General features: G+C 35.0%; 1 protein-coding gene across 2 annotated transcripts; it reads right to left on the reverse strand.

Annotated features, from left to right (window-relative positions):
- Positions 1 to 14198: 14198 nt before the first annotated feature.
- LOC139771495 (histone lysine acetyltransferase CREBBP-like) lies at positions 14199 to 15477 on the reverse strand. Of its 2 annotated transcripts, none has more exons than XM_071704311.1 (4): positions 15231 to 15477; positions 14828 to 15151; positions 14626 to 14726; positions 14199 to 14542 (listed from the first exon to the last, which is right to left on the reverse strand). In XM_071704311.1, exons 1-3 carry the CDS (start codon positions 15253 to 15255, stop codon positions 14674 to 14676), a joined length of 402 nt encoding a protein of 133 aa, XP_071560412.1. In that variant the 5' UTR covers positions 15256 to 15477; the 3' UTR covers positions 14199 to 14542; positions 14626 to 14673. The 2 variants fall into 2 exon arrangements, with proteins under 2 accessions (XP_071560412.1, XP_071560411.1); XM_071704310.1 differs by having other exon boundaries at positions 14828 to 15160; positions 15231 to 15473.
- Positions 15478 to 15718: the final 241 nt, after the last annotated feature.

The raw sequence follows: 15718 nt of genomic DNA on the forward strand, positions 1-15718 counted from the left end.
GATGAGAACGAGCCGACGGCTTCCGGGAGAGGCGGAAAACTAATAATCGTGCCGTGGACGCGCTCCGGAAGGCGACCCCCGAGATTGCGGCCGGTGACAGCGATCTCCGCCATCGAAGGACGAATCAGTCGATCGAGGGCACTCTCCAGGTTTAACGAGGATAAGGGGAACAGATATACCAATTTCTGGGCTCAATCGTTTTTTTTACGTTACGTCTTTAATACTTAAATGTACTGCTTACATTTCTTTAACTTTTATATCTTAGATCTCTAACAAATCCTCGAGACATTTAAAAAGCCCGCACAAGAGTCACTCAAGAAAAAATAATTATAAAATAGATATAGAATGTTATAGAATAAATTACAATTCATGAAAAAAATGTTACCATTTGAAACATATAATATTAATTTCTTAGGTAAATCAAATTCCTGATCTTATAGTTATGTATTCTATTATAAAGAAAAGAATCTATCACACACACCTTTTTGCTGTTAAAAAATTGATGGCTTTAATAATTGTATATTTGCTGAAGGCACTAAACTGAAAGAAAGATTACTAGAATTTGATTATTGACATATTATAATACATGTATATAATGTTTAGAAATTGATAATGTAATTTCTAATTAATTTGCTAAGCTTATTAGACAAAGAGAGAGTTCAACAGTTTTATATTTTTTGTTTATTATCCAAATATAATCTCTGTATTAAACAATTTAAGTATATATCGAAACTTCAGCTATATTTAGTTACACGTGACATGAAAATACAGATATAAACCTGACAATTGTAAAATCAAATTGTCACCTAAATAAGGATAAAAATTTATTTCAGGAATATGAATGTATATTATTAACTGCACCAAATTAATCGGTGATGGCACAATGGTAATATTTTCTCATTTAAGAATACGAAAAATATTATAAGAATATCTAATATAAATCCAGATATCTGGTTACCTTTTTAATAATTCTATAAACAGAAAAATTTTACATTATTATTTGTATTACTTATCTCATTTTATACCACGCGTCACTTAAGTATCTAATTTTATACGCGCGCATTTTGTTTGTGTGTTTTTCCCATCAACTCAAATATACCGTAATTGAATTAAACTACAATCCCCTATGATTATTCGCTGGCATTAAACCATTCATTACGAGCGTAAGACTGAAAGGAACGTTTTAATCCGCGTGTTCGCCATGGGCGTGTCGCAGAGTCAACCGCGGGAGAATAACGCGGTCTATTTCCCACACTCGTTGCCGCGGCCGAGAGGAGAGATTTTCCCATTTTTCCCGAAAGGGCCGTGAAATTGAGCGGACAAATCGCGGCACGAGAGAGCGTAGCGAATGCCCTCTCATGCTGTTCCGGACGTCTGTCAGTGCTGCATTTTGGACAAAAATCTCTGGACAGTGCAATTCTCAACCGAATTGAAGAAATCTTTCTCAGAAATACTCGTAAAAGCGTCAACAATACGGAGGTACTGCAGAGAATTGTATCAGAAGATTTTCAAAATGGCGGCTATACTTAAAAAAAGAAGGTAAAAAATTCGGAAAATTTTTTTTTTAATTTTACTGAAACGTGGCATCTAAAAGTTTTTTCAGTCGCTGATTACGAATCTGTAGTCGAATTTTGAAAATACAAAATGGCGAATCCAATATGGAGGACAAGTTTTTTCATTAATCGAAGTATGTTGATTAAAATGTGCTATTCGGGGTTTTTTTGGTCGCTGATTACGAATCTGAAGTCAGATTTTGAAAATTCAAAATGGAGAATCCAATATGGCGGACAAATTTTTAAAAATTGAAGCATTTTGCTTGAAATGTGTTGATCGGGGATTTCTTTGGTCGCTGATAACGATTCTGAAATCAGATTTTGAAAATTCAAAATGGGAAATCCAATATGGTGGACAAATCGAATCATTTTCTTAGAAAATGTTTTGAAGGGGTTTTTGTGGTCTTTGATGTATAGACATTGAGAAACCTCATCTTAGTATAACGATATACTGCATGTTGTAATTATAAAACGATGGTGCTAAATTGAAGGCACATACCCTATCAAGGTGCGGAATTGTATGGACAATTCAAGATTTTGCTCTCAGTCCATAAAATCATATGTGGTGCTGATGTGATGAGATTTTCCGAGCGTCAAATAGGTTGGTATTGAGAACAACCCCGAGACGGAAACAATAAATTACTTCAGCAATGCCACATGAGAGTACAACTATGTGATTAAGAGTAAATACACAAACATGAATCATTACGATATTTCTTGGGATACCACAATCAACGTATACATAAAATTGAAAACCAATCGAATAAACATTGAAAGAACGTTTCATATGAGATATAATTATGTACAAGTACGCAGCCCGGCTATCTTTGGTTTTATTAATGTTTTAAATTATCTAATTCAAATTAAATATTTTATTTTTAACTTAATTTTTCTATTTTAATGTAATATACAATTTAAAACACAATAATTAAGCTCTTTAACCACGTCAAGGTAACAGCCATGAAAAGAGTTTTTTTTTTAACATCTTTTATGTTTTTTTATTTTTTTTTGTATTTTTGTTTAACTTTTTATGTTTTTATTTTTTTATATTTTTTTTTACCTTTTTTTTACTTTTATGCTTTTTATTTATTTTTTTCCCGTTACTTTTACATTATATTTATTTCATTTTTTTAACTGTGTTTTTTTCTAATTCTTACAGTTATTAAATGTTCAAAAAATCATTCTTTAAGTAATTTTGTAGCTCCTTCTGTAAGTTCGATCGGCTTTGATTTTTCTGTGCGTCTTGAATGATTTATTAAAGGATCTGAAGAAATTATCAAATGTCGTAGAGTATCTAAGTTTGTTAATTGTCGGTCAGTCATGCGACTGTGTTCTGCTCTTGCCTTTCTAAATGTTTTATTATTTCCTTCTTGCGGTTCTTCAGAATACCAACCGATTGGAAGCTCAAACGATCTAGCTATGTCCGCTCCATGTATTAGTACTTTGTGGACTGATGGTGGCATCTTATACCATCCGTACAACTCAATGCAAATCTCAGCCGTTTGTAAGCAATATGCCTCAAATTTATCACAATCGATATATTTCGAACAAGTTATTGCTTGTAGTATATCGTGCAGTCTCGTGAGGAAGTCAATATTAAGGCCTGTACATTCAGCTGTGATATTTGCATGTCTGAAAAAAGTACGAGCAACGTTTCCAGTGTTCGAGGTACCGAATCCTTGTTTAACGATGTCTACTGGTAAGGACAGCTTTGCTTGCAATGCCTTCTGAATAGATCGTTTTCGCTCTTGCTTCAATATTTTGTGCTCGGTAGTTACACACGCACTTGCCTTGAAGTCTAAGTTATAAGCAATATGCAGCGAATATTCCAAGAATCGTATCCAGCAATGAAGGGTGGAAAGACCATATCTGTAGTTACTTTTGTTGTATTCCGGTTCTAAATTTTTTACATAATCCAGATCATTTATAAACTTTGGACCTACATTACAGATATTGCATCGATTTGAGGCATCTTGGTTAGTGACAAAATTACACATTTTCCCATCAATCATTGTGAATTTCATGTCAAAGCTTACCTGAAATGGGATTTCGTTGATATCAAAACAATATGTTTGAACTTTCTGTAAAAGGTCCTCGTAATAGTTGAATTCCTTCAGAGCATGTATTTTATTTTCCTTAGTAAATTCATATTTTATTACACGACAAGAACGTACAGATGATGGCGATGTGTTTCTCCAAATTTCATCATCGTCTGCTTTTAGCATCAGAGGAGCAAACGATATTATAAATACTGCACTATCTGAAAATTTATCTTCCTCTGATTGATTTTTCCATTTTTGCCGAGTAGTTTGCTGACCACTGGCTCCATCCATGCCCCATTTCCCTATTAAAAGTAATTTCTTCGTTGACAATTCTTTCAACTCCACTTTAAGACATAAAAGAATTCGTTTAACGGTGTGACCTAATAAAGATATCAAATCGACTTCTGCCTGTACATCTAACGCTTGTATATGATCGGGATAGCAATCTTCTTTAGCTGTTACGATTGTCCGGTAGCTTGGATAAGAAGTACCTTTAATTTTTCTGTTGTGATATCGCATATTCTCATACGTCCTTAATGTTAATTGTAGGTCTAAGTACATAGCTAACACATCACTTCGTTTTTTCTCATCAGTGGAGTAAACTATGTCAATCTCGGAATCTGAGGTTTCTTCATAATTTTCGTCTCTATATTCAGCAGCTTCAATCAACTCCTGTCTGCTGTACATACCTGCCAGCTCACAAGTTCGTCGCTTTTTCGTCCTGTCTGAACCATCAGAGTATGATATCAGCGGGCGACCTCTTTTTGTCGCAATATCCGTTGAGGTACTTCTTTGTAAATTTTCAGATACAACGTGGTCTCGTAGCTCTACTATAAAATCTTGTTCTAAAAAATCTGCGAATTTCTCTAGAAATGACTCTTTTTTTCGATAAACGATTTTCCATTTTTTCTTGTAGAGAGGATAAAACCTATTTAAAAGTTGCTCTTCTATCTGAAGTAAATGATTTTCGTTTAAATTTTCCGCATTTTTTATGTATTCAATGACGTGTTTAATCGGTGTAGTACCTGAATTGGAATCCCATATTATATTGCAAATCTTGGAATGTTTCATTTTATACATTTCCATATTTGCGCGAAAAGTATGACTAAGTAAAAAAAAAGGTAATTAAAGTACAAGAAAGATTAAGATTTCCCTTACAGGACGAATTTCATTAGCATATAATATCCAAGATATACATACATGTAGTGCTGATATGTAACTGTAAACCGACTAATGTACTTCACAGAAATGGTATAAGATTAATAGTAGAAGCATCTGCGCACCTTCATATAACTGATACCTTCACTGGCCGGCCATTGTCATTATTCACTGGGCGCGATTGTCGCACAGCTCGTCTCTTCCGCTCTCACGATAAAAATGCATTTCTGTGAAGTAGATTAGTCGGTTTACAGTTACATATCAGCACTACATGTATGTATATCTTGGATATTATATGCAAACAGACAGACGCGTCTGTCGAATGTCGTTTTATCCATACTTGGTATAGTTTTTTTTTTTTTCATATTCTTCAAGCGCGGAATTGCAATAAATTTAGCCACGTTAAGCTAATTCTGATTAATTAATGAATTTCTGATTTTTCACCAGTTTTTGTTAATCCTGATTATAATTCAAGTAATTTATTATTTACAATTTTGTGTAATTTTACAAAGAAACGATCAGTTTTATTCAATTTAATTTAAGTGAACTAAATTTTATTTCTAACTTTAATTAAACTAAATTTAGTTTAATTAGAATTAATCTCTCTCAATAAAAAATAAAGTTATATCGATATATATCCTTCTATATATCTCAGAAAACATATCGAATAGAGGAAATACTTTATCAGGCGTTGAAATCGCCAAATTCTAATCCAGTGAATTCTATTTTCAATTTGCATCTCGAGCTGATATTTGAACGATTTATTTGACACTATATATGGCCATATGATATTCCATGATAATATAGGCATGCGATACTATATTCAAGCTTTCACAAAAATTAAACTAAATATGGTTTCAGAATAATTTTAAAACATAAAATACATTAATCACATTTTTTACTTTCTGTTACCGATGATTTTTTTTATCTTTTATTTTTGCTCATTCTCAATTAGTCATCTTCCGGTGTATATTTAAATATTCAATAATCGTTCAGGTTATCAATATCAAACTTTGCTGTCAATATCGAATATAAACCGATCTAAATTTTCTTACGAGTCATATGATCCTTATTCTTCAAAATTGAATTAATTTGTACTTCCTTTTTCCCCTATTTTTATTGTTTGTTTTTTTTACTTGACCTTAATCAATGATTTCCGCATTTCATGCATTTTATAATGTTTCAAATTATCAATGCAAAATTATTATCAAGCTGAATTTTTATATATGAAAAAGACGGTATGCTTAAGAGAATCAACGTAATTAAAAACTCACAATATTTGTGAAAAAGGACCGCGGAAAAGTTTAAATTAAATGTCTGTAAAAACAAATGATTAGAATAATCTCAGTTAGTCGTGATAATTCAAGATTTCTTCGAAGAAAAAAATCTCAATATTTTTCGTAACGTGCTGATGTAAAATGATTTGTTCCGCGCTCATTTCTTGCTGAATAACTTTATTTTATTGCAGTTTACGACGACTTTACGTGATTACTTTACACCTTGCTGCACTTAGCGATGCGGTGCACAGTAATCGTGAGCATGCAGCTTTAGCTCGTTTTATCATATCGCATTGTATATGAGATGACTGCTGCATTACAGAATACGTGAATTAGTGAGAGAATATACGGATGCAAATCGCAGAGACCGAAATTAATTTTAAGTAATTGAATGATGAGTAAGACATGATTATTGGAAATCCATCAAAGTCTCATTTGTCTCATCGATAACGTTCTAAATCAATCATTAGATAACCAATATAAACCTGAAACTAATATATAATTGCGCATAATTGTACAATATAATATCCTGTATAAAGTTAAACGCTGTGAATTTTACATTACTTTACCTAGCGAGAAATGACCCATCGACGTCGATTCGATGGGTCATTTCTCGCTGGGTACCCAAGTAGGCCAGATTACTTGTTCTGCAAAAATATAATTAATAGGTCGGCTACACTGTTAAATAACTGAAAGAAGATTGAAAAAAATGAGACAATGGGAATTATTTTATACTGTTTTGTCTACACTCTGGCAAGCAGCAGTTAGAAATAGAAAATCAAAGGAGAGAAAGGAGAGAAATAAAAAACAAAAAGAAGAATCATACAGATGAGGAGGAGGAAAGAAACTTTGGAGGGGACAAGAGCTGGGAAGGAGAACGAAGGTGAGGAAGGAGGTCGAGGGGTGACGCAGAACGGAGGGAAACGAGTGAGGCATACCGGTGAGGGGGCACGGGGGAGAGTTTAATGTTCCCCTCCAGTGGGTGACTCGAGGGTGTAATTGCCGTAGTGGGCGGAACGGAGCGAGCATAGCGCCAATGGGCGTGGTTCGCTGATTACACCGCGTTGATACTGATATCCTGGCTACCAGCGGCTAACCAACTTCCTCCATCCAGCCTGTTCGGGCACCCCGTCTCTCCCCCCGCGCATCTTGCGCCGGATTGTTCTGGCGCAGACGACGACGACGACGACGACGACGACGACGACGACGTGATGACAGCTACTGCGGAATCTCGTCGACGCGGCTTAGGTGACTTTCTCCTCTCTGTCTTCTCTTCTCTTGCGCAATGCTGAACGGCTATTATTGACAATGCTCATTCTACAATGGCTACACTGATAGAGTTATTAGGACATTAAAATATCTCGACCTTATTAGAACAATCAGACATAATTTCGATTTTTGGAGTTTAACGAAAAAAAAAACAGAATTAATTGGAATTAAATTAGTGGATAAGATTTTATGTGACAGAAAATAAAGTATTAATATAATTACTGAATAAATGAATTTTGTTTGTATGTGCTTGTTTGATTTTAATTTTAGAAAGTAATTATGTGCTCTCTTTTAAAAGATAATAAAAAATACCGAAAAAAATAGATAATAACACATGCAGAAAGATGGATAAGTGTAGATTAATAAGTACATTATTTATTACGGTAAAAAAAATTGTTAATTCGATAAGCGTATATTAGTTATAAACAAATTTTAAAAAAGTTAACAGTAAAGTACATTAATTTCATTAGATCAAATATTAAAGCGTGCAATTTTTCAAATTTTCTGATGCAATATAAATAAAAATAATAGACAAAGAGTAGCGGAAGAAATAGGACAGACGTCAATAATATAACAGGTGGCTTTTTGATACATGTACGTCACTCTATTCATTTCTGCATCATACAAATCAATCTGCATAAATTTGAATCAATTACAAACATAAATTGATTAATCGAGATCATATATGAAATAAATAAAGCATCCAACGAACACGTGTAAACAGATTTTCTCTTATATATATAAATTACTATAAATAAAAGATTCCTAATTGTCTTATTAAATAAAAGAACGCATTGTAAATTTTGCGTAGCACGTATAAAAAAGCTCGGCAATTGACAAACTTGCTGATGCAAATGCCAATCGGACGAGTCGTGACGATAAACCGAGAACGTGAACGGCAAGGGAATAAATAGGTAAAGAAACGGGCGTCGCGCGATAGGGCCGAGAGGCGATCGCTAACTCGACAAGCGCGATGTAGCCGTCCGTGCCATCGGCGATCCACGCCCCGCTGACTGGACTGTTTTTTATTGCACCGCCGCACCCGAAAGATCGACCCGCAGCCGCAGGAAGTTTCCTCTTTCGTCAGGCGGAGAGAAAGACGCGAAGGAGAGGATCCCGCGAGGCGCTGAGCGACGGGAATCCCGCGTCCGGTCCATCCGTTCGATTAGTGGCAGTACGTTCGAGAACGCGGGGGCGAAGTGGCACGAAAAGCCACCCTGTCGGCTTTTTGCGCATTGCCGGCGTGCCCCCCGGTGATGACATATCCCTGGACTGGCGTTATACGACTCTGATCTCAACTAGTGCCATTTAATGTAGCAAACATTCAAAATGCATTGAACTAAGGAACTAGTAATAATAGACGCTTTACCATTATATAATTTAAGCTCCTGTTATATTGAAAAATGTATTAATTCCATTTTGACAAAAACTGGAGATACGATCCTTTACTTCTAAGGTACAGAGATTTATTTAAAAATATATTAAGAAAAATATATTTATGCATTATATATTATATTATCATCATATATATTAATCATATAAAGTGTAATACAGTCAAAAGAATTAAGCATATTTTGAAAGATGTATAATAAAACTTCCAGACAATCGTATAAGCACGTTAATACGTAACAATTACTGATATAATACGCAACGTATGAAGAAAAACAGAATTTGATAATGACTTGTCCGTTTCATGAAATCATGTTCAGTTGCACTTTTACGATGAGACGCATCTTTACTTGACACACGCCACAATCTATTAGTGCTTACGATCTATTGGCGGATTAAATGCGAACGTTCGGCGAGCGTTCGGACTCGGTAACTTTCTTACGGTGTCATCGCGACGCGCTTTCGATTTCCGCTCGGTCATCGAGTCTCATTTAAAGAGGAGGCGATCCTCGTTAAGCGGCAAAACCGAGATATCGACTGCCTGACCCCCCCCGGGCGATACGCCCACTCGATACCGCGCTTTGATCCACGGACAAATATCCTCTCGTTTGCCATTTAGCTTCTCCATTTGCCATTTAGTCAAATGGAGCTTCACGGTTTTAGCACGCAGCTACCGTAATATGATATCCAGATGCTTAATATTAAATAAATAGCCGGTAATAAAATCCCTCATCTCTCTTAAAGTAGTAAGTTTCCTGTCAAACTGAATTATTTGTTCCGTCCTTATTCTTGACTGACTTTCATAGTATGGCAAACGTGTGAATAAAAATGTGAATGAAAATACAGATAGATGTAAAATATGTAACTAATATATAAGATATATAAAAAATATTTTTAAATGGCCTCTGAACATTGAAATGTTTCAACGTATCTGCGTATTTATATGTTACTAGTAGTACATGAAATCTTAAAAGCAAGATATATTTTTATTTCTAAAAATCGAATCCCTCTGAAGCGTATTTTTTGAAAAAAGAAATCCTTATTCACAATTCATTATTCAATAATCAAATCAAAAGTTGTCTTGGTACATTTTGGGTTTTTTATTTTTGATTTTTATATATTTTAATAAAGAATTTTTGGTTTTAACACGTCATATGCGTTGAAAGAAACACCGGAACACGACACTTGGGCAATCAATACATCAGGCGATGGAGTATAAATGAGCAAATGAATTAGTGATGTAACCGCGGGTGTCTGATTACCGTGTGCTTTCGGACACGCCGGCTCGGTTAAGACGAAGAGAAACAGGGGTGTCGAAGGGGCGCGCATTAGCGCCTCGTTTATTATTCATGTGTGAGAGTTAAGCGCACGCGTATGTTACTCGTAATTTCCGTGCGCGTACAACACGAATTTCGTTTCGACGCGTGCACGCAGGGAAATTGTTGCTCACGTACGCGTTTCACTCCCCCCCGTCGAATCGTTTCATTTGTGCACCCTGCGGTAAGGTTGCACACCCCGCCCACCCAGTAGGCAGCTCTCAGTAATATTCGCTAAATGAGATTGTTGGAAGCCTGACGGGAAATTGTACTTCAATGTAAGTGAAACTACAATTTATATTAAGAGAGGAAAATTTATGTGCATATTATAGAGAGAGACTGAAAGAGAGAGATATGATAAATATTGATTTCTCAAGCAACAGATAAAATTTTTGACTTGATAAAGAGATTTCTTTGGAAGAATAATATATCAATATGTAAATTAATATTTATTGTATATTAGTTTAATATAATATGCACATAATATAATAATTTAAAAAGATTCTATAAATATTATTAAAAAAGATATTGAGATTTCTTTCGTAGAAAATGACTAACTACTTTAATCTTGTGTTATAAAATTTTATACATTAACAATTTATATTCTTAAATTTATAACATTTAAAATCTATAAATTGGAAATGCTATTTAAATTTTATGTAGTCTGATGACATTAATTTTTCATTTCAAGTACAACTGTATGCAATTAAAAAGTAATGTAAGTTTTTATGTGATCTGATAAATAATCAACTTTTTCAATATTTAGTGTAGTCATATATCAATAAATTTTAAATTCATAATATAATATAAAAAAGTTGAAATTATATTTTTAAATCGGCAGAAGCAAACAGATATGCGTAATTGAAAAAAAAAGTATTTCTTTAAGCGGCTTTTGTCAATTTTAGAAATAATTCGGGAGTGAGAGGATTAAAAAGGAGGCGACACGGAGCACGAGGGCTCGTCCTGGCGCACAAGACCTCTCACCTGGACGAGAATTTCTTATCGTCTCTACACGAAGACGCGTTAAAGTAGTGGGTGTGACCGCGATCGTATCACTCGGGTTTGTTTAAATAATCGAACCTTTCGGGGCCGGAGTGGCCGTACAGCGTATCTCCCTGTCGGCATCTGACCAGCCAATATGTATGATAATTTTGACATGCCTACACCTCATAATGGAACCAGACTTGTCCTTCATTTCTAGCTTCGTTCTCGTTCTGTACATGTCCTCGTCTCACACGTAACTGGAGAATCCTCGGCAAAAGTAAAAGAAAAAAAGGCATCAATGTGTATAATATACGTTCTCTATTCTTTCAATTATTTTTGCAGATTTAAATAGAATTCATATTTGTTGTCAAAGTCATTTTCCTTGTTAGACGGAGCTGATGTAATCGATCGTTGGTAAATAAGATGTCGAGTGTATTTTGTTATGGAAGAACTGGTAATGCATCGACAGCAGAGAGAAGTCTGGGAGTCAAGCAGGTATCTTAATTATAATAAAGATTATTTTTCATGATTTTAAGTACATTTCTAAATAGTTCTAATTCTAATTTTAAACTTGTCTACTATAGATAAAATATATTTTTGGTATATGTATATTACATACGTGATACGTATATATTAAATACGCATATACATATATGTATGTATAACACCATTACATTTGCAGATGTAGCGCGGACGCGCACCAGAATGATGTTTTATCAGCAGTGTCGGAAAATGAACGTGGCTACGCAGTACCAGAGAGAAGAATGAGAGGCGCAAGGCGCAATGCCGGCATTGCCGGCGATTTTCGTGGGACACGCTTTTATTGCTAGGCCGTACAATAACGCCATACATCCACTTTTAGAAATTGACCTATATATAGCGGAAAATATATAATTATATATCATTTTTTTTAGGTGTGATACAAATGCGATTTCCTGAAAGTAATCTCTCAAATGCCAAAAACTCTGTGATGTCCTGGTTGCGAAATGCCCCCTGGCGGAAGCAAGACCCAGCGAGAAATGACCCATCGAATCGACGTCTATCGACGTCTATAGACAGATTATCTTACCTATAATACCTGTGGGGAGGACAGTTTGATCCCATCATATTATACGTCACTTAGACTTAGTCCATTAGTGATCAAATCAATTGTGATGTTAGATATGTAAGACTAATAAAAAGATATTATTTTTATTGTTCTAAAATTGATTTTATTTGATTATATAAAATATACCAAGTCGATTTCTACCGGACCAGATAATAAATTATATTATATATAATTTATAAATATATATACATATATATTATTATATAAATTTTATTTATATATGTATATTAAATTTATTATTATTTGATCATTTATCTGACCCGATCGACCCGATAGATATCGACTTGACGTCGACTAGATGTCGACTAGACGTCGATAGTAGATCGACAAGAGAGACAAAAAGAGATCGATATCGATGTCAATTTTGATCCCATTTCGAACCCGTATATCGATGTCGATTTGATGTCGGGTTGACATTTGGGTTTCTCACTGGGATATACCGATTTAATACCGACTTTTTTAAAATACGAATATTTTTTTATTGGTTTTATGGATTTAAAAATCTTTCTCCAAAGTTAAAGTATATACATATGCACTATAATGCTTTCCACGCCAATCGATTTTATGCCGAGAACGAAAATAATTTCAAAAATGCAGATCTTCGTTACTTACTCTAAGAATAATAATAAAATCCATTAATTCGTGACAATATTTGCTTCATATAAAAAAAATTTACAATTTGTTGTTACGAAATGAGACCGCGGGCGTAAAGAGTGGCCGGGTTACATAAAGAAACAACATATACCATTCTCAGAATTTGGTTATTTATAGATACTTAACAAAAAAAATATGTGTAAAAAAACAATTAAAGTGAATGTGTACGTGCGATGCCCGTACAGTAGAGTATCAGATATATCGTTTCCTATATATATGGGGTGCATTAATTATATAGTACATACCCTGCTGAAAGAGCTCGATTAAATCCAATTAATATATCATATATTAGTTTCAATAATAAGATTCTAAAGACTTTAGGACATTTCGTTGGTCTAGTCAGAATAATCAAAGAAGAAACTACCTATTAGATATAAACAGATTCAATCAAACAGTCAGAATCAGCTGGTACCTATTAATAAGTTATAAGAAGAAATTTACTGACCAGATTTTAATAATTTGTATCATTTTGAATAGCATCCGTTTTCTACTGGTTTTTATGTCGAATTTCGAAGAATAATCTATAAGGGCCGATATCACAGTCTCCGATTAACGTGATCCTCCGATTAAATTCACTCTGCATCTCTTTCTAACTGTCTTTTCGTCTCTTTCTAGGGGGACAGTTAGAAAGAGATGCAGAGTGAGTTTAATCGGAGGCCCCATAGGGCCGATATCACAGTCTCCGATTAACGTAATTCTCCGTAATTAAACTCACTCTGCATCTCTTTCTAACTGTCCCCCTAGAAAGAGACAAAAAGTGAGTTTAATCGGAGAATCACGTTAATCGGAGACTGTGATATCGGCCCTAAGTATCTATTTATTTTATTTGGTAATGATATCTGTACTGTATTTTAGTAAGAAATTAAACGCACTCTCAAATCGGTTGTATGTTATACATACTAGCAATAGCGCACAGGCAGGGGCTTTCGATGGTCCCACAAAAAAGGCCGGGATAACCTCTTTCAGGCTTCTCTCTGACTATAGCATTTTAATTACCGAGATTAAATTTTGGAACGCAGCCCTGAGCGAACAAATATTTGCTGTGCTAACATTTATTAGGAACAAATCTATTGTTATCTTGAAGTTAACATTTATTTCGAATGATTGAAATGTGCGTAAACTTGTCACAACTTTTATTTCATCAAGGGGTCGATTGTGTACCTTGAAACGAGGTGAAAATTACAAAAGTGAACAGATTTACTATAGATTTCGACAAATAAAATCGTAGATACTCTAGTGAATTTCCTAACTTTTGTAATTTTTACCTCGTTTCAAGATACGCAATCGAGAGCCCCTGTTTCTAAATAAACTACTTATTTATACATATTAACTTAGTTGCTCTTCCTGAACTGCAATATTACATCTGTCAAGCAATAAATTCGTGTAATGCAGATATGCAGAGTAATGTTGCTCGAGAATGGAGAGGTATTATTGGTATACATTATAGGTCATGGTTCATATTTTATTAGTGAATAAGGCCATTAAATAGTGGGCGGTGATATAGTTTGTGGTGTCGATGTCACAATACCATTATCATTAGGCGTAGAAACTGACAATAATTCAGTTGGGAATTGTTGTTTCGATTATTATTGCTGCTGTAATGCGATTCTATACAACTCGTTATGATGTCGTTATAAGATTTTCTCGGCCAGCAGATGATAATATTCCGCCCGAGAGTTAGCCATTTCATACGTGTTACCTTCCACCTTCCTTGCGTACACGACGAATTTGTTTGTGCATTCTTTTATCGAGCATAGCTTGTGGATCGGGAGTCGGGAATATTGTTGGAACCCTGAGAAAATAAGCAAACACGCATGCTGGGACACGAGTTTCAAACGAGTGAACGCTATTATGTATAATAAAAGTCTCACTAACAATTTATGAACAATATTTTTTTTTTTAATCTGGAGTCATGGACAGATGTTACTCCTTTGTTCCTTGCACCGACGTCGCTGTGACTTGACCTTGAGGATTGTCTGAAACACATGTGACGTTCATTGCTCGTTGTTTTTCACGTAAACGTAAATATACATTGCCGAAACATTAAGATATAAGATATATATTCTTATACAATTACCTTGCGCAAAATTTGCCTTTTTCTTAATTTCTTGCTTTATCGGCAAGCAAACCGGACAACCACTTGGATTATTACAATGTTTCCAATGACTGAAGATCATTCTCGACTTATTACAGTGCGGCACAGTGCAATTCCTTAAGACTTTACAATTCGTCAAGTGATTTAAAACATTTTTGGCGGTTTTGCAGTTTGGCATGGTACATTGGCTCATCTCGCCGTTTGCTTGGCTTTCACGTTGTAGACATTTATGTGCATGCAAAAGTAGCAACAACTCGTGCCGTATGATTCTATACTGAGTCTCTCGATCAGGTGTCGGTTTTGCACCTAAACGGCCTAGATAAAATTTCCATTGAGCAAAGATGTTACACAAGTAACATGATTTACAATGATATAAGACACTTACCCGTTGGAGTACCAGTACTAGCCATTTGTCCTTGCGTAGCTTGCTGCGAACCTGGCTGTCCTGTTGGCACACCCGATTCAAGTGATTCAACCCGATTGAGGTAAGAGGTTGAGTGTTGAGTCAGACTTGGTGCTGATAGTTGTGCGCATTGTGGAATTGCCGGTCGATTCTGTATCTTGGGACGAGGTGAAAATTACAAAAGTGAGGAAATTCACTAGGGAATCTACAATTTCATTTGTCGAAATCTAGTAAATCTGTTCACTTTTGTAATTTTCACCTCGTCTCAAAATACAGAATCGACCTCCTGATGGAAGGATAAAAGGTGAAGCATTCCGGTGGATGCGCAGTCGTCCGAAAGTAGTGGGGTGTAGTTAACCAATTAGATTTCACTCATTTGACAAAGTTATATGATTGACACTGACTACGTTTAAAGCTGAATGCACAATGAAAAACACAGGCAACAGGAACATAACACAGACGATAGACGA

This window comes from Temnothorax nylanderi, unplaced genomic scaffold (assembly GCF_030848795.1).
Source record: "Temnothorax nylanderi isolate EJ_2023f unplaced genomic scaffold, tnyl_v1.0 TNYL_tig0040_pilon, whole genome shotgun sequence".
Lineage (NCBI taxonomy): Eukaryota > Metazoa > Arthropoda > Insecta > Hymenoptera > Formicidae > Temnothorax > Temnothorax nylanderi.